Raw genomic sequence first — 19,712 nt, 5'->3', positions numbered from 1 at the left:
TAAATAAACAAATAAAATCAGGATTCAAACCTGTGTTGTGGAGTGTTGTCTTCCAAGATAAACGCCTTGCCCCTGAGCTATCCCCCATCAGTAGAAAAGTACCATATGCCTAACATGTTTCATTCTGTGTGGGCATTAACAGAACTTCATCAGGGCTGGAAGGTCGTCTATGAAATGACAATTTCTGCATATAAATGTCGGCCCAAGCAGTTAATAAAAGTACGGAAATTTGACAATTTCTTTTTGGCTACCATTTTTTCTTTGGCCTAGTTAAATTGTACAGCTGGTAAAATGTCTATGTGGGAATGCAAAACATACTAATATTCTCTGCGAGAAGGGGGCTGCAAGGATGTGCTGCCATATTTGCTCCAGTTTCTACAGAAATAATTTTCCGGCAAACATTTCTTTCTGTTGAAATGTTTGACTTTCCTTTTACTACGACCTGAGGCCAAATGTTCTCCAACAGTACTGTTGTGCAAAAATATGGATCGAAAGTATTTATCACCAATTCCTCTGCTTGTAGATAAAGGAAAAGAGCCAAAAGGTTAAGCCTCAACCTGTATTATCTAACACTGTTTTCACAAGGGCAGAAATTAAGCAGACTCATTTATCTACTATGCACAGTGGTTGTGGATTTTTACGGAGTAGGCACTGTACTCACTGCCCAGTTAGAGGATCGTAAGCTATCTGGAGCTTCTTCAATTTTTCAGACAGCACTACTCAGTCCTATTCAAGCTGCCTAGTACCAAGACTACCCTACCTATGTTCTCCTACACTTTTCAATGGCCTTGATAAAGACCTCCAAATGGTCGAAACACATGTCAGCACCCCAGCAACATTAAAATAATATGCACAATTCCAAGTGTTCGTGATTAATTTATAATTAGGAGAAGACGTTCGGAATTGAAATTTATCAAACTATATGAACTGCATGTACAGCGCCTACTCCGTAAAAGTCCACAACCCCTCTGCAATGTTTCGCCGGGGGCTTTTAGCACGACCCTCTTGGAAGTACTCAACAACTACAGAGAAATAAGCCTCAGCGCGGTAGCTGCACCTTCCTGGGCCCACACCTACCCGTTCCGAATCATTTATCTACTATGTTTCCTGTGTAACATGAAAACAAATCCAGTAAACACATGTTCATGTTATGCAGCAAGCATAGTAAAAAACAGCCTGATTCATTTTTACCTACTTCTGACGTTTTTAGATAATACAGATAGTGACAAAACCTTTTTGCTCCATTCCATGTTATCTAAGCATTTTTTCAATGTGTACCAGTGGTGCAAATGTTAGATAACCTGCCCCCTGTGATTCTAGACAACTGCTATCTACTCATTTGTTGATGAATAAAGTTGGAAGCATTTTTAAAAATGTGATTGGGGAGTGAAAAATGTATCTCGAAAAGTTCGACTGGAAATAACCTTTGCATTTTTTAAAAAAAGATACATACAATTATCCTTACATTTATAAGAAAAAGTAGTTGGTTTACAGCTATGAGAAAACAAAGAATGTTGAAATAATTATTTATGGCAAATCATCCACCTTTTGTATTACTGTGCAAATATAAAATGAATTCAATAAGGACATCAGAAGTCATTAATACATGAAAGAGCACAGCGCAATGTTGTATGTTTCCTTAACATTGTTATTGTCCTGCATTTCCAACCTTAACATTTGAACAGGCTGTGCAATAATGTCTTTTGTTTGTTTATTTGTTAGAATAACTGCGCACAGAAATTGTTTTTGTAGAGTGACAGGTATGTACAAATTAACATTTTTCTAAATAATTGCTTTTACACGTAAAATCACGCAAATTGCAAGTTGTGACACTTTTTAGTGGACTAAATGAAAACGTTATGCAGCAATGGAACACTTACCTACCTTTCAAAGTCCCACAGACTTCTTCTATAGATCATGTAGCATCACATTATTGGAAAAGAAACACCCATTGGTCAGTACATTCTCAAAACAAAAAAGTATTTTGTGTTTAAACCCCATTAGGTGATGGTATTGTACACATGCAGTACAGATCTGGAATGTCTGCCTTATCCAAAAGACTGTAAGACTGGTGCTTAGTGAACTCTAATTCACTGATAGCATACATTACAAGGGCTGAAACCTCAAAGAAATTCTGGGTTTACATCCACACCAAATAAAATACCATTTTCTTTTCTAAATACTAGCACCAAGCGATCACCATAAACTGAGAGCATGTGAGTTAATTTCACACTTAAAAATATGTTTACTGTGAAAACATGTCATCATTATACAGTGTAGTCACATGGTAACAATTCTTTCATTTGCTTTGGAACAGCCTGTTTCTGTTGGTTATTTCTTTGGCATTCATCAGTTTCCACATTTGTCCCCATTTGCTATAATTGTTTAATACATGGAAACACACTGAATTAACAACATTGCATTAAAAGGCAAATATTTATCAGGAAGCACATTTTAAAGAATGTTTTGCGGCAATCTATTAAACAGAATTGTCATTGTTTGTAATATGAATAAATAACGTTTTTGTTTCATTGCTTTACAGCTTGTGGAGTAAGTGCTCGATTACTTTAACACATGCATCAAGGAAATGACAAAGTATTTGGGTTACAATTGAAAATAACCTCTGTTCATCCACATCCTTCATTTCTAGGACACGTAATCCGAAATAAGAAGTATGTATTAAGATGCAAGGTTCTGCTTAATATAATTAAGCAAAATCAGCTCTTGCATCAGGCAGACAAAATAAATAGGATATATGCCCAAAGTGAAAGACAAAAGAAGCATTTGTTAGAGAAAATAGATATAAAAAAATGAAAAAGGAACAACAACAGTTATTGAGAATCTACAGGGAGGGGTAGCAAAGAGGCAAACACATTCTGGAAAACTGATAAAGGTACATCATTTTCTTAGCTTTTTAGTCAGAAAATGTCTTTACATTCAAAATATGAGTGTATGCTAAGCTTAGCTCTGGTCAAGTAGAAAGTGTCAAAATAAATGTGCAGAAGCATATCATTTGATTGTCATTTGATTGATATCCCCATGTAGGGGCTCTGGAATCCTTGCTAAATTGCTTCCAATACCAGGCACTCATGAGGGCAAAACACTAAGGGCCTCATTACACGGAAGGCGGTGGTCCAGGGTGCTATTAGCACCCTGGACCATGCCGGTAAATTACCGGCACCGCCTTGGTGGAAAGGGGAATTACCGCCCCATTCCAAGGTTGGTGGGCCGGTAAATCCCCCTTCCGCCATTGCCCTTCCCCATTCCCATTTCTGCCTCATAGGGCTCTATGGGAATGGGGAAGGCGCTAATTACGGCACCGCAATTTTGCGGTGCCGTAATTAGTTCCGAGGTCCCTTAGCGGGTTGGTTTTTAACGCCTGCAAAAAGCAGGCGTTAAAACACCAACCCGCTAAGGGACCTCGTAGTAAGGCGGTAATGGTTAACGGCCACCGTTACCATTAACGGTGGCCGTTAACCATTACCGCCTTCCGTGTAATGAGGCCCTAAATGTGTCCACAAGACTTTGTGGGTCACTGACACAAATTACATAGGTCGCATTTGAGGGTTTCCGGCAACCCCCATGACCCTCACACCGTCCCCTACAGCCTCCCTAACCCACCCCCAGCGCCCACCAGCAGCCCCAGGAACCTAAGAATGTTTCTATCTTTGTTTTCAATTTGCAGCATTCTTGCGCTGTAAATAGAACCCATCTAACATGCCCTAAAGCCATGTTGGGGGTGCCAAGCCCCTGTAGGGCTGGCGGGTATGTAATAGAGCCATTTGTCTCATCTGCATCAATCGCTAATACCACCTTCATGTCTAGATTAAAATGGTGTGCCCAGGGATGATAGGTCATCCATTATCTTGGGCCGGGAGGATAGCTCAGGGGCAACACATTTGTCTTGGAAGCAAAACAATGAAGATCAACACAGGTTTGAATTCTGGTCTTGTGCTTAGAGACTGGTCTCTCGTATTAAGCGCATTAAGAAATATTAATTAACTAATTATTCTAACATTTGCACCATTGTTAAACATTGGGCAAATGCACTGGGAATCAGTTGTTCTGCCTGGATAGTATGGAATAGAGCAAGCATGTTTTGTCCCAATTGTAGTAAATAAAAACGTTTACCGCAGGTAAAAAATTAACCAGACATTTTTATTGTACACTTTCTGCTGCATTACATAAAAAAGAAATGTCTTTACCATATTTCCTTTTATTTATTTTATTTATTTTTGCATTTATACAGCGCACAGAAGCCCTCAGGCATCAGGGCACTATGTTATGCAGCAAACATTGTCAGGCCATAGTGAAAACATGTTTTAGATAATGCAGATACTTTTTATGTCTCTGCACTTTATGACTACCTGGTGGCATAGTTAGGGCATATATATCAAACTGAATGTCTAACCATCATTAAGAAGGTGGTACTGTCCAGGAGATCTTACTTTGAGCTATTCACGTTTTAGGAGGTACATGCCTTCCCTTCTGTAGGGGTTCATAATGTCCCAAGTATAACACCCTTCATACACTCATGCTCATGGCTGCCATCTTGTGAATCATACCCTAGGACCGAGGCAGAGCCTGAGTTTGACAGACAGACACTTCTAACACTCCCATCATTCTGTTGTCTTTCTTACTGTTTCCTAAAGGAGATGTGGGTCCCCGCTCTCAAACAAGATGCACGTCTTCCAGCATGTTCTCTGCCAGGAGGGTAAGGACAATACTTTGTTACAGGGAATCTATGAAACATACCTCTCAATATTGTTTTTGTTTTGTAGGGCTGCATGACTTTTAATTAATTTGTGATCGGAAACCTCTGACTCAAGTTGAGCCATTGCTCAAAGTACTTAACGCAACTTCAGAAGCTTCATCGTCCACTTTCCGGCAAATGGCAAGCAATTCATTCAAGTAAAATAGTGCCTATACAGTTCTCAATTTGGTCTCCATGAAACCCGGTCTAACTCAAATTACATTTCCCGATCTGTGCCTTTGGTTTATGTGTGACTCAAGTTGAGCCATTGCTCAAAGTACTTAACGCAACTTCAGAAGCTTCATCGTCCACTTTCCGGCAAATGGCAAGCAATTCATTCAAGTAAAATAGTGCCTATACAGTTCTCAATTTGGTCTCCATGAAACCCGGTCTAACTCAAATTACATTTCCCGATCTGTGCCTTTGGTTTATTTTTTTTATTGTGGAGAATTTCTTTTTTTTAACATATTTTAACATGAATTTTCGTTGAAGAAGTCTAAAAGTTCTGTTTGATGAATTTAAAGAATGTAATTAGGATATTAACATTTTCTATCTCAATCTTACTTTTATGACAAATTCAATGTACATTTTTACCTTTTTAAAACATGTTTTAGCTTTGCCTCAAAATCTGCCAGCTAATCTTCCAAATGTGTTAAAGATTTTGGAGATTATACCAGAGGACATGTGGTTCCTAAACAATCTTCCTTTTGTCCCTGTTTAAACATCCCTTTCTCTACAACCTGTTCCCTTTTTCCTGTCTGTCTCTTGTTTTACTGTTAGTCTGACTCGCACACCCACCATCATCAACATCTTTACCCCTATCTTATCTACTTTAAACCCTATAATTGTTTACCTTTTATTGTATCACCCCCAACCCACCACATTCTGTCGTCTCATATTTCTGGCACAGAGTCTTTGGAATAGCCTCAATGCTGCAGAAAGTACAGAATGTAGCTGGACACTTGTCCACTAGGGAAACCAAATGTCTCCAGTGGGCATTAGAGCCAAGTACGAAATGCTGTGCTTGGTCTAGTCTTCAAAAGGATCAAATGGGTCTCCTCGGCCTACCTTCAATGCAGAATCCACCTCCCTAAGCAGTCACTACACTTGGCTCACACTACCCAGCAGTGCCACTTTGTAGCAAATATGGGCAGCGAGACCTGCAATCTGCCATCATTGGCCCACACGTTGCCAAAAACCCCAAGGGATCTATGAACCATGATTCATGTTCACCCAACACTTTGTGCTCTGCCCACATCTTGGCCATTCCTCATCATGCAAGCTAATGCATGAAGCCCACCACCAATGTTGAAGGGCTGCTGTCCCTGGTCCCTGCTTGGCTATACTGGAGACCACTTAAGACAGCTTTCCGAATTCTGGTGGTCAAGTTTACAAACAGCTGAGTTTTCAGTGTACTCTCTACAAAATCAAAATGAAGATAGATAGTAGGCATTGCATTGTTTCTGTTTAAGTGTTTCAGTGTTCCACAGCAAATTAATATGTAGCCACTATTAGAACTGCATGAATTGTATAGTTATCCATGTCTACCAGCATTATCATGGCATTTGATTGTAAACAAAATAACTACTTAATTCGCTGTTCAATTTGTTAATATCACCAGTAATGATTATTTGTAAATGAAGTACATGTGCCAACGCAATGGGATCAGTCTGTCTTTAGGAGTGTTTAATAGGAATGTTACTTGCTCATGAAATTTCTATCTCTTTGGCATCGATGGGTTCAAAAGCCACCATGAATCAAGGTCATGAATCCTTCAACCAAGAGCAGTCGCTAGATAGGGGATCCAGTCTGCAGCAACAAGAACCATCAACATCAGGATGTGATGTTAAGGTAAACATTTGGTATTAGACTAGAAGTAGTAATCACACATCTTGGAATTGTTGGCGGTTGGTTATTCTTTAACTCTTGTCACTTTCTATCTTTTGCAGTGTGCACTGGTTAAGGCAGAGTCACCAGAAGTTGCAGTTTTAGGCGCTCAATAATTGCACTTGCGTTTTTGCTTAATTTGTTGCTTTGAAGGCAGCTCTACTGTACTTTTATATGGATGTCCTTTACTGTGCATCGAAATGGCTAAGCAGGGGTTAAAATTCCAAATGATTATTAAAAGGCAGGACTTTTGTTGCCAGCCCCTTATTGCTGTTAATACTATGCAATTTGTGAAGGGCAGCAAATGGCCTCTCTTTCTCAAACAAGGCAGGATGCTAAGGACGTAGCTTATGAGAGCTTGTTTTCATACTTCCTAACAGTTAATAATACCACACTCATGTGGGGCTTTATATTTTACTTGTCTAATATTTTCATTCTAATATTACATTCTCTGCTGCTGATAGATACCAGCATCCAGACATCTTCCGGGAGCTAATAGCATAAAATCCTGCAATGATGGGCGGACATTAACTTTAATGGCCCACATCCCTCAACAAGGCCTTTGCTTTGCTCTGGCCAATTTTGGCTTAGGCTGGTGGGCCGTTAATGGCAAAGTCCGCCTGCCATCGTGGGTAATAACACAAAATTATAACATGGCCCTATGTTCATCTCTGGCCTGCAATAGGTTGTTCTTCTCCGCAACGGTGATTTCTCATACTCAACAGTATACACACATGTTGCCTCGTGTTATAATGGATCATGTCTTCCCCGGATAGACGAAGCAGCCCTCCTTACATCATAAGCTGTTGAGCGCACCTGTTCATAAAAGAGAATGGGCAAGTTGTAAAACAGTTGGAGTTCAGGTTGCCTGCTATGGAACTCCCTCCCGCTCTAACTCTGACTTCCACTTCCGGAAATTCGTGAAATATGTATTTGTTCATTTATAGCTTATTTAGTCTGGAGCTCTCTGGTAGCTTCCTTCTCTATTGCTTTCTGCAAGCACCATCGAGCCTCAAAGAGGCATGCTAGAGTTACAAGCTGCAGACCGTATGTGCATGCATGGGTTCTATGTTCATTCATCAACAGTCATTTCTTCAATGTTTTTCCCGAAATTATTTTTCTAGAAAAACATCATCTAAATGTTTATTTTTATTTTTGGGGGGGTTCTCCCCAACCCCCGCTTCCCTATTTATTTTGCACCATTCCCTTCTCCCCCACCACTTATAGACTCTTGCCCACACCCCCATATATTTTTTTATTCGTTTTTTCTGGGAAACCATTTTGGGGAACAAACCTTGAAAAAATGACTGTCGATGAATAAACGTTATTCCCCTACGTGCCCACCGATTAACTGAGAAGGGGTAAACAGAAACATTCAATGATGGTTTCTCAAATTCAATGTTTCATTTTAGAACCCACATTTTGGACAGAGTGTAAAGTGCGTTTTTGTAAAGTTAAGTACACATTTAATTATGTCATCATTTGTAATGACAATGATTGGACAAATGTACAAATGCAAAACAATATTAGTCCCAGGTTGCGATTCTGGTTGGTTGCATCGTTCGACCAGCATGAATGCAACCCTGGGATTCCATTGGAGGATATTCATTGTACACATTGTGCAGTGCAGAATACTAATTCCCAAGAAATGTGCATCTATTATAAATTTAAAAGAAAGTTACACAGGGAAAGTTTCAGAAAAGATGTAATGGATTGGGGGGGGAGGGTGGGTTTGGGTTGTGAGTTCATTGGGGGTTCTGGTAGGATTCCCCCACCTGCATTTTGCTGCTGCACTGAATTTAAAAACAGTAATATTTCAAAAACGAAATATTTGTCAGAATTAAAAACTCTTTGAACCTCAGGAACTACAACAATGGGCCTCATTACACGGCAGGCGGAGAACTATGGCGCTATTAGCGCCATGGTTCATGCCGGTAAAATACCGGCACCGCCTTGGTGGAAAGGGGAATTACCGCCCCATTCCAAGGTTGGCGGGGCGGTAATTCCCCCTTCCACCATTGCCCTTCCCCATTTTTGCCCCATAGGGCATAATGGGAATGGGGAAGGCGCTAATTACGGCACTGCAAATTGCGGTACCGTAATTAGCTCCCTGGGTCCCTTTGCAGGCGTTAAATTCCCCAACCCGCAAAGGGACCTCGTAGTAAGGCGGTAAGGATTTACCGGTACCGGTAAAATACCGGTACCGGTAAACCCTTACCGCCTACCGTGTAATGAGGCCTAATGCCTCTGATTCCCAGAGGGAACCACGAAGGCCGGGCGACTTGAGGGCAGGTGCTATGCATCATGTCATTTTTAACTGCTGAGCAATGGCTAAAACTCAGATAATCCTTGAACCTAAGGACCCATGTGGGTGGAGGGTTCAATGCATGTTAATAGCAGCCCAAAGCCCTGCACCCGTGTCGATGTGCATTTCAGGGGACGTTCTTAATTCCATTTTATAATTCCACCTCTATTACAATGGTGGACATTTACAAGAGAATAGAAATGATTATGCTCTGAACACAAATTTCCATTCTGGATACTGCCGGGTCGGCAGTTGTCCCCAGCAAATGGCTCCAAAATGGGAGACATCATGAAGGAAGAGGGCCAAACACAACCCCAAGTAAGGCCAAAATACAGACTTTACATTAATGGCAGCATGTCAGCCTAATGTCCCTTTTTAATGGATTTATTTAATAGAATTCTCTCCTAAACACGATGCATTTGTGTCCCTACTTGTATGTGCAACTGGCTCATATAAGTAGCAAACACCCTTCTTGGCTTGGCCCGATTATATTTCTGAACACCTTAGGCCCCATCATGCCAACTAAAATAAGTTATGACATAGGAGGCGCCATCTTGGAAAAATGATTAGTTTTAGTGGGAGACACGAAAGAAGAAAGTCTTCTAATAAAGGACTTGGAAATAGATGGTAGAGCGGTCAGTCACTGGGAGTTATCGGATGAGATCAGCGACTGTAAACTTCAGATATTAATTGGAGGTGGTTGATGAACTTCCAAAATTACACATCAATGCCAATTCATTTAATACACATGAGGCCTATACACACTGAGCATCTCTAAGTTACCTTTCATTTACACCTGGAGAGGGCAATGCTATTCACTAAAGATGTTACTATGGGAAACTTTGACTTGCCCCAGAACTACTCTAAGTACTTATTTTCTTGAATGGCATAGCTCTCTCTAGGGGTAGGTAAAGAGTTACAACTCAGAGGCGGGGCTACAAGAGGAAATCATACCGCTCGCAACATGTGTTTCAAAAGTGGCACCCTACAGAAAGATAAAATGACGACACAATGGAAACATTCCTAACAAAAATATAAGAAATATTTAATGCATTCCAAGGGCCCAAAAGTATGACAACAAATAGGAAAAAGTCAAATGAAAGACGCAAAGGACCCCCACAATACACGTAACTCACCAATGTTAATGAATTAATGATGGAATTACAACAGGAGACTGTGGTGGATATTAGTTTGAATGGAAGTGACATGGCCTCCTCTAAAGTGATAACTTATCATGGTGTTAAACAGGGGTGCGTTCTTGCACCCCTATTGTATAACCTTTATGTGTCAGACTTTAGTCTAAAAATGAATGAGCGTGCCAATTTACCCCCGAAGATAGGCCCAAATCACCTAGCCTGGTTATGCTACGCTGACGATATTATTTTGTTAGATAGAACAACGATTGGATTACAGCGGAGCATCCAGGCACTTGGTGTTTTTTCAAAGAAAAATGGTCTTTACATTAATGTTAAAAAAACTAAAATTATGTTTGTGGAAAAAAAAGGAAGACGGACCATAAATGTACCTGGGTGTTAGATAATATTCCAATTGAGGTTACTAATTAATACATGTATTTAGGGATACCTATTACTCCCCATATGGATAGGGAGATTTTAAGGAAATATGTTGAAATGAAAAATGTTAAGAAAATAAGGGTAATTAAATCCTTTATTACTCATTGAGGAGGCTGGAGGCTATTCGATTGAAGGTCTCATTAAATTATATAAAAGCTCCCGTATTCCAGGTGTACGTTATGGCCTTGAAGCCTTTAGTGGTACAGAGATTTTGGAATAGCCTTACATGTTCTATAGGGGAAGATTTGGAAATACCTCCTTGGTTTACCACAATGTGTCCTTGTTTAAGCCATTAATTGTGAATTGGGTATCTCCTCTCTTTTGTCGTTATGGAAATTGAGAAGAGACCTTTTTTATCTTAAATTGTTGGATTTGAATCAAAATATGGAATGTTTACTTATATCCTTTTCTATTATGGTGAATGGTAAAACGTCAAAAACTGTGATTTTTTAAAATTGGGAAGATGAAATTCTTGGTTTTTATAATGAACTTGATCCTGAAATTGAGGTGCATTTTAATCTTATGGTGTCTGAGAATAAATTAAAGAAAAAGTGCTATCTGAGATAAGGTATATTTAGTCCAATACTTGGTAACTAAAACAAAACTTTGTGATTATTTGAAGCAACACTTTTATTTTCCTCGTCCATTTAGATATGTTTTAAATTCTAGAAGTAAAAAGCTTACAGACTTCATTTTATGTATGCGTTCTAACCAGCTGACTACTAATGAGGTTTTGGGAGCCTTCCGAACATTCTTTGAGCATCCAGGTACTGTTTGTTATGTCCATCCTGAATTGAAACCATTAAGCACATGCTAACAAGCTGCCCGTTATTATCAGAGAATTATATAGTCTGTTAAAGCCCTTTTGTTGGTAAATTAGATAATATTGAGTCTGACCAGTTCTGCGAAATTATCTTTTGTGGTGAAACATTTTGTGGTGAAACATTAATTATTGGGATGTCTGCTTTTTATGTCTGGCAGCTATTTTCTTTTTTTAAACTTTCCAATTTGAAATGTTATTATTGTATGTGATTTTTATTGTCTATTTATTTATCCCTGTCACTTTTAATGGTGCTGTATGAAGAATATTGTATATTGTAATATATGTTTTTTTTGTGGATCAGATTTTTATAAATTGCATTTAAATGTGTTTAAAGGTTTGTTATAACCCATATATTTACAATATAAAATGTGTTTAAAAAATACCAGTGTTAATTCATGACAAAAACATAAGACATATGAAGACGTGTGTGCGGACACCCTAAGTCATTAGCCAGTGAATTGCAAAACACATGTAGGCCATACAAATCCAAGCAAAATACACTGTCATAAGAATCATATAGCCATAGTTATCGCATTTAAATAAGAAGTGTCATTTTAAAGACATTTTTTTAACCTTGATATGATACGATATGATAGCTTATTTATATAGCGCCTATACACAATGTGTTACAAATCACTTCAACGCACAGGAGGCAACAAGGGAAAATACAATGACATTCTTACAGGCCATGAACAGTAAGGAAGTGAAATTAACTATCGTACTCGGCCTGACGACATTTCAGATAGTGCATGAGCTAAGACATAGATAAGGAAGGGAAGGGAGGGGGAGAGTGGGAAGGAAATGGAAACAGACAGGTGACTACCGTACTAGGCCTGACCACATTTCTGGTAGAGCCGGAGGAAAAAAAGAGGTGAGGGAGAGGGGTGCAGAAAGGGAGGGGAGGAACAAAACAAGCAACTATCATACTAGGCCTGATGACATTTCAGATAGTGCAAGAGCTAAGACATAGAAAAGGAAGGGAGGGGGAGAGTGGGAAGGAAATGGAAACAGACAGGCGACTACCGTACTAGGCCTGACCACATTTCTGGTAGAGCTGGAGAAAAACAAGAGGTGAGGGAGAGGGGTGCAGAAAGGGAGGGGAGGAACAAAACAAGCAACTATCATACTAGGCCTGACGACATTTCAGATAGTGCAAGAGCTAAGACATAGATAAAGAAGGGAGGGGGAGAGTGGGAAGGAAATGGAAACAGACAGGCAACTACCGTACTAGGCCTGATGACATGGGACCACATGCTACTCAGGGGCTGGAATGTGCATGATCCAAATGTATTGATGGAGTTATAGTTATAATATATTCAATAAATAAGCATATCACATATACATTTTGAAAAATAGTGTGTCTGAATGACTTTAATTTGCAAACATAATCCGGAGACCAATAGGTTCAACAGTAAGTCCACAGTAAATCAGATTAACTCATGGTGTTGTCGTTGTGTGTTGGACCTCAATCATCTCTTGATGGAGACAAGGGCATGGGACAATCACCAACAGAACTGGGGGAGGAAGGTGGCTTGACTGTCCATTTAAAGATGTTCCGGGCGGTGGATTTCCAATAGCTGCGCATGTCACAGTCGGGGAGTCTGCAGCACAAACAATAGGGACAGCTATCAGGCAGCAGGTAGGGGGATGCCTAGCATAGAGACTTTTAAATGTGAGACACATGTTCCTGCAATTACTAATCATTCCATAAGAGGCCAGTGGAAATATCCTACAACTGCCACTGGTTGAGGGGGTAGAGGGTCTCACTTCCAAGTGCCAGTGGTAAATCCTTTGCCCACTCTTAATGATATTGTTAATATGATTTGTATATATAAGTTCCAGCTGGAGCGTATTGACAATGGCTCTTAATGCGCTTAAGTCAGCTTCGCCTCTCGATCTGGTACCCCTTCATATTTTAAAGGCACTTCCGATGAAGGCCATTTCTATATTAACTGAGGCTCTGCAGTATTCTTTTTCTTCAGGGGAGATTCCTGCTCCCCTGAAGCATGCATTGTTCACTCCTCTCCTAAAAAAACTCATCTTAATCCCACTTTGGGATCATCATTACTGACCTGTACTAATGCTGCTGGTCCTCCCATAATTGCCTGCATCCATTTCAATCAGGGTTTATGCCCCTGATGGGCACAGAATCAGTCATGATCTCACTCCTGGATGATCTTGCGCTTCTCTAGGACTGTGGAGAGGTTGGAGTATTGAACCTCTTTGACCTCTGTGCATCCTTTGATACTGTGGATCGTGGCATTCTATTGGCCCGTCTGGAGCAGGCGGGGATAACAGGAGCCCTACTGGCATGGTTAAATTAATTTCTTGCAGAGCGCACACAAATGGTCTCTTTTCAGCTATGTTGTCCCCTCCATGCAGTGCTTCCCGTGATGTTCCTCAGGGGTCGGCTCTTTCCCCTCTTTTGTTTAATTTGTATCTGCGCTCATTGGCAGACCTTATCTCAGAGTCTGGAGTTCAATTCTATACTTACGCTGCTGACACGCAAATGATATTTTGGCTGGACTCCCCCACGTCTTAACCTTTTGTTAAACTAAGCAACTGGCTTTCTATAGGATGTCTGCTAATTGGTGAAAACTCAATGTGGGAAAAAGTGAAGTGCTGGTGTTTGGTCCCCAGGCAGTTACCAGTTCTTGGAGTTCTCAGTTTTGGCATGACTCCCTCTGCCCTTGGCCGATCCCAGTACATCTGTAAAATGTTTAGGGGTGATGCTTCTGTCCAGTGGTTCTCTTGAAGCCCAGATTAGAGCTGTCTGTAATTCTGGTTTCAGCAAACCTAAAGTCTTGAGAACGATTCTGCTGTTCCTCCCGCTTGACATCTGGACCAAGCTAGTCATCCCAGCGATAATGGGATCACTGGATTATTGCAATGGGATCTATTTAGGGCAGCCAAAATACCAGAAACAACTGCTGAAAGACTGGCACTGAAGACTCCTAGACTGGCCCCTTCTGCCGGTCTGCTGCATCAACTTCATTGGCTATTGGTGACTCTCTGTATCACTCACCAGGCTCTCAAAAACGCCGGTGCTAGCTACCTGAAAAGTAAGATAGAGCATTACCATTCCACTAGCTGTCTTCACTCATCCTCTCTGGCGCTCCTTAGAGTACCCAGGTATCAGCAAGCTCGGTCTGGTGGTTGATCCTTCTTGGTACTAGCCCCTACTCTATGGAATGGGCTCCTGCTATCTTTGTGAGTCATTTAGGGGTATCTTCCTTTCCGTACTGCACGTAAAAGTCATATTTTTTAATTGGTTGCCTTCTAAATCACTAGAGCCTGCCCTGCTTAATGTCTGCTTGTGGTTAACGCCTAGATGCCTAACGGCCTTAGTCGCACTTTATAAATTCTGCTACAATACAATAAAATCAATTGTAGAGTGTATTAATGCACCAACAGCAATATTATGGTTTTATGCAGGAGCTAAACCCAATGCTTGCCAGACCATGAGCTCTTTTTGCCATCGATCTCATTTGTGCCTTTATGATCATATTCACATCTCAAAGGGCTCCCCAGGTTCTCATTGTTTTAGAAAATGTGCTCGCCATTCCAAAGAGCTTTGCTGTGGGGGGTGGAATTAATTTATGACATTGTGGGTGGGAGATGGCCAAGATTTAATAGTGAAACCTCCTACTTGTAGGGATTATACCCATAATGTAGTATCCCCCAAACAATGTCCCATTACTACAGGCTCTTGGCACTGTGAAATGTAGTCCTGTGCAAAAGGGACTGATTGGTTGTAAGTAGAGTAATGCTTACAAGCAGATGTTTTGGCAGTGACCCCTGTGGGATTCCAGATTCCAATAATGTGTAATATAACAAACCACACTTTAACAACATAACAAGAACTACTAGGCTATTTGTACAATTCTCTAAAGATGTATGTAGACTGATGATTGGATGTGCTAACAGGCCTATAGCAGACACATCTTTACCTTGAGACCCGGATTCATATCGCAGGCCCTCCTTTTCTAAAATTCATCAAGGTTCCCAATGTTGTGGAGAAAAAACACCACTGAGTAACAGATGACACAGCCATTTCTTCCCCAGAGCCCAGTCCTAAGGCTGTCTCAATGAGTAGATATGGTTCATGATTAATGTTAGGATGAGTGATGACAAATATGAAATGAAATTGTAATGGAAACTAAAAAGATCCAGTTTACAATGTGAGTACAATTAAATATTTTCTTTTTTTCAAACATATCTTCTTTTGCCGTGAATACATACCATGTTGTCTCTCAAAATGTCCCTTCTTCTTGGAAAGGGTGGCACTCAGATTGTTTCTTCTGTCAGCATCAAGGGAGTGTTAGTATAGCATCGTGGCCAGCTGTTTGTTGCAAATTCTGCTGAACTCATATGCACCTGTACTAGTGATTAACAATAACTAGAATGGACGCACGCCATGACAATGTATGTCTTTGAATACCAGGCTGGGTTCCCCAGATGCCTCTATAGCTGCTGCACTCATTGTAAATTTTGCCCAAAAAAAACACAGCAAACTTCACAACAAATCAAGATATGTGTTTTTTTCTCTGGTAGCTCTGCTGTCAGCAAAGACAGGTGTGGCGCTAGCAAACACAGCCCTGCCAATTCGGTTCTGGGCCATAGGAAGAGAAGGAGAGAACGAGGGAGATAGAGTGAGGGAGATAGAGTAAGACAATGTGATCGTGAAAGAAAGGGATCCCATAGATAGAGTCAGAGTGAGAGCAAGAAGGAGAGCTAGGTGGTTGCTCAAACTTTGTATGTAGGAATGACAGAATACTCAATATAACCTTTGGACTTCAGCCCCATGAACTGCAAAGTACATGCTGGAATCTGCTGCAGGTGTAATAGCCTGCTGAGCTATATTGCACATTAATAACTAATGCTGATCTGTGCATTTATCTGGCAAACGTGTGTGTTTTCTGTATTCGTTTTCAAAATAACAACGGTGTCAAGCAATGTAACCACTTGTGAGTCAGTCATTTGTCCTCTCTTCTTTTTCCTTTTAAACCAGACTCTTAGTTCCCGGGCGCTGATAGCCATCGCATCCCTACACTAAGGTCAAGCTTCCAACAGATTGTGTACATGAGGCTGTCAAGAAACGCAAATAAAATAATGCATTCATCCATTACCAATGTCGTGGTTGCCTCTGATTTCTAGGAAGATAATGCCTTGGAGACGCTTCACAAAAATTGCCAATGCTCAAAATGAGCAGGGACTGTTTTTCCAGGAGCTGTCTGTCACTGTTTTGGTCATTCGTGGTACTTGAGCCACGTGCCTGCATCGGGCGCCATCTTCTCTGCGTCAGAAACGTCAGCCAAGTCTCGCCTTCGCAGTGCAAGAGAAGCTGCAAATGGCGAAACAAGGTCATGAACTTTAAATCAATGCTTGGCTTCTGTGTATGGTTAAGATAACATGATGCATCAGAATAAAGATATCCTATATGCTGGTCAGTGTGTTTTTTCTTCATCGTTGCGATCCTGATTTTGAAGATCTGGCGTGCTTCCCCAAATGCTCTGGTCTGCGGAGTTGCGGTGCAGCCAGGAGACAGCATCCCCACCTGATTGTGCAATCGGCTGCCAATGGCAGCCTTAGGGTATTAGTGATCCTGGCGGAAGCTGCTAGAGGCCGACCTGGTGGTGCATCAGGTGCTGCTTTCCTGACTAGGGTCGAATGACCCTCTTAACCCTTTCCAGGCCACTGGGATACACAAGAGCTTCCCCTCATTGCCCGTGCACGCAATGGCAGGGTGTGGGGAATCACGTTTGGCTGCCTGATACTAAATCAAGCGACGGTGAAGACACAGAGGGGTTTGTGTGGAGAGGCGTTGAGTTGTAACAAAAGCGTAACTACTACAAAACGCGGTTGCTGGTGGGTTGGCTAATGGAGGGTGAAGCTTTGTTACCCCAGCCCCTCAATCGAGCCCTTCATGAATCTGATTGAAAAGTTTTGACTTTTAGCTGGGCAGTTATAAATGTGGGCATTATTTTATTTTTTTTGTGGTCAACAAGCCTATTCTCAGTATTTCTTTTATGTCTATTTTTTCGATTCCGCGTAAAGAGTAGAAACAAAAAATGCTCGCTGTTGTATCAAATCACAACATGATCTCTTCATGAAGCCTTCATGTCTCAGTGATAGCAATTTCTGGAAAAGAAGAGATAATGTTGTGATTTGATAAAACAGCGTGCATTTTATTTTTCTACTCTTTACGCTGTATCGAAAAAGTAGACATAAAAGAAATACTGAGAATGTGCTCGTTGACCCACAAAAAAATAAAATAATGCCCACATTTATAACTGCCCTGCTAAAAGTCAAAACTTTTCAATCAGATTCACTACATTTGAATTATTTTCCTAAATAGTTATTGTAGATTTCCTGAAAATGTGACTGGGTTTTAATATATGGCAAGTTGATCACTCGAGGCCACAGGACGCCCATCTTACTTGAATTGATGAATGTGTCTCGGGGTGTATGCTTGCATGGATTAATTGGTCAAGCACATAACTGCATAAGTGTGTCCTGTGATTAGTTGTCATTCGTTTTAGAACAGCAAGTGTCTTAGCATTTGATTTCTGCTTAACAATTCTGAATTCTATTTTCTAAAAGAACCGCTATATCATTCAAAATGCAGGCAATGCTGAACTATTTCATGATTGTCTTCTTTGTCTTCCAGGTCTGGCATATTTGGTTCCACTGGCAGCGTTCACATCTTCAGCTCTAAAATAAGCAAAAAACTGCTTATTAGGTCCTGGCATTCAATGCCTGTGAATTTTGAGTAATCTCAGGATTTTATTGGTTGAACATAATTTTAACAGCTGTAGTGTATGATAGCGCAGGCATCTCCAAGTCCAGGTCTTAGGTGCCATATCCAATCCATGTTTTCAGTATGTCCACACAAGTTACATTGGAAAACAGTGCGTTTAAATGAGAGTTGATTTCATAGTCATTGGTTATCACGGAAACCTGGTTGGGCTAGGGCTCCTGGAACCTGACCTGGAGAACTTGGCGCAAGAGTACTGGGAAGCCATTTAATTATATGTGAACGTATTAATGGCCAACATGAACCAAATGTTAACCCTGGAACTATCAGGCTGCCTACTAACCACTTTGCCATAAAGTTACTGTTTTTTCAGGGAAATTACCCCTCTGTACCATGGAGAGTAAATTTGCATTTAAACCAGTGTCATAATAGGTACTGGCATTTCAAGTAAATGCCAATGGAGTCTTTGGTGCAGGAGAAGGTCACTCAGGTAACAATGGACAGCGCAACGCATCATCAAGCTGGCGCAAAGCCCATGTTCTTACTGTATGTTTACAAAGGTATGTACGTAACACAATCATACTTCTCCAAAAATGGGGCCTGGAATGCTTACTCAAAACTGCAAAGAGTAGATGTGCTTTTGCCAAGGGACGCTTAGCAGTAACATCACAGTGATGGCAGCCAATAAGAGTTGATAAACCGGCAGGCACATTGGGATGAGTGGTGCCTGCTTGAGTTGCAACTTTCATGCGGCTGCCATACCTTCAAGTGAGAGAAAGACATTGGACCCATACCTATAAAATTGACACCTCAGTTTATATGAGTATTAGGGTCAATGTCTGCATCTGTTATTGTGCTTTGGACTTTCAAGCTCCCATTACTTGTCAGTGTACTCAATGTCTCTCCTCCGTTTATCTTTAGATCCTGGCCTTGTTAGAAATCTGTCTCTCAATGCAGTATCGATCACAGAATTGTTCATCAATTGGTCTCAACCAGACGATGGTGCAAGTGCTTACCTGGTTCAGGTTATCGGCACCCCCTCCCTAAGCATGTCCGTGATTACAGAACATGTCAGATTGATTGACCTGATCCCTGGAAACTACTACACTGTTAAAGTGTCTGCACAGGATGGGCCAAGACAAGGGAATGCAGAGACAGTATCTGGATTTACACGTGAGTACCTTTACTACAAACATTCTTGCATTTTTGGGCAAAAATACCAATAACTTTGGAAAAAGTGGCCCATGTGCCAGCTTTCCTGTCTAATTTTGATCAAATGTGTATTGACAGAGAAAATCAAGATCTGCTTTACTTACGGTCTTGAGCAGAAATTCTTTTTCATTTGAATGTCATTTTTGTTTCAATTAATTACAATGACAAAATCTTCAGGATCAAACAAGTAGACAAATTGAATAGTTAGCAACATTAGCAAACCATGCCTGCTGAAGCAAATGATACATGGTGTACAATCGCTCTCCTTGAAAGGCCTTACCTGATATTACATAGGTTTACCTCTAGGTTCAGGGAATAAACCTTAGTCACAGGCCAACAACATGTATACTCACAGGATCAAGCATATGAATCCGGGTCTCAAGGTAAAGATGTGTCTGCTA

The 19,712-nt window shown here is 40.8% G+C and overlaps 1 protein-coding gene and 1 long non-coding RNA gene across 2 annotated transcripts in view; both read left to right on the top strand.

The window, feature by feature from the left end:
• The first annotated feature begins 4,533 nt into the window (after positions 1-4,533).
• LOC138493123 (uncharacterized) lies at positions 4,534-7,046 on the top strand. Its single transcript, XR_011276268.1, has 3 exons — positions 4,534-4,714; positions 6,501-6,604; positions 6,703-7,046. It is a non-coding gene; the product is annotated as an uncharacterized lncRNA (long non-coding RNA).
• An 11,549-nt stretch (positions 7,047-18,595) lies between these two features.
• LOC138492816 (receptor-type tyrosine-protein phosphatase eta-like) overlaps positions 18,596-19,712 on the top strand; it is a 74,095-nt gene continuing 72,978 nt past the window's right edge. The window contains exons 1-2 of the mRNA XM_069620168.1: positions 18,596-18,659; positions 19,021-19,272. Of these exons, the coding sequence (XP_069476269.1) occupies positions 18,596-18,659; positions 19,021-19,272 (316 nt within the window). The remainder of the gene's footprint in view (positions 18,660-19,020; positions 19,273-19,712) is intronic.

The sequence above is a fragment of the Ambystoma mexicanum genome, chromosome 10 (genome assembly GCF_040938575.1).
Source record: "Ambystoma mexicanum isolate Mex_15411 chromosome 10, UKY_AmexF1_1, whole genome shotgun sequence".
Taxonomy (NCBI): domain Eukaryota; kingdom Metazoa; phylum Chordata; class Amphibia; order Caudata; family Ambystomatidae; genus Ambystoma; species Ambystoma mexicanum.
The sequence above is the reverse complement of the archived record's forward strand: the minus strand, read 5'-3'. Positions and strand labels throughout refer to the sequence as shown.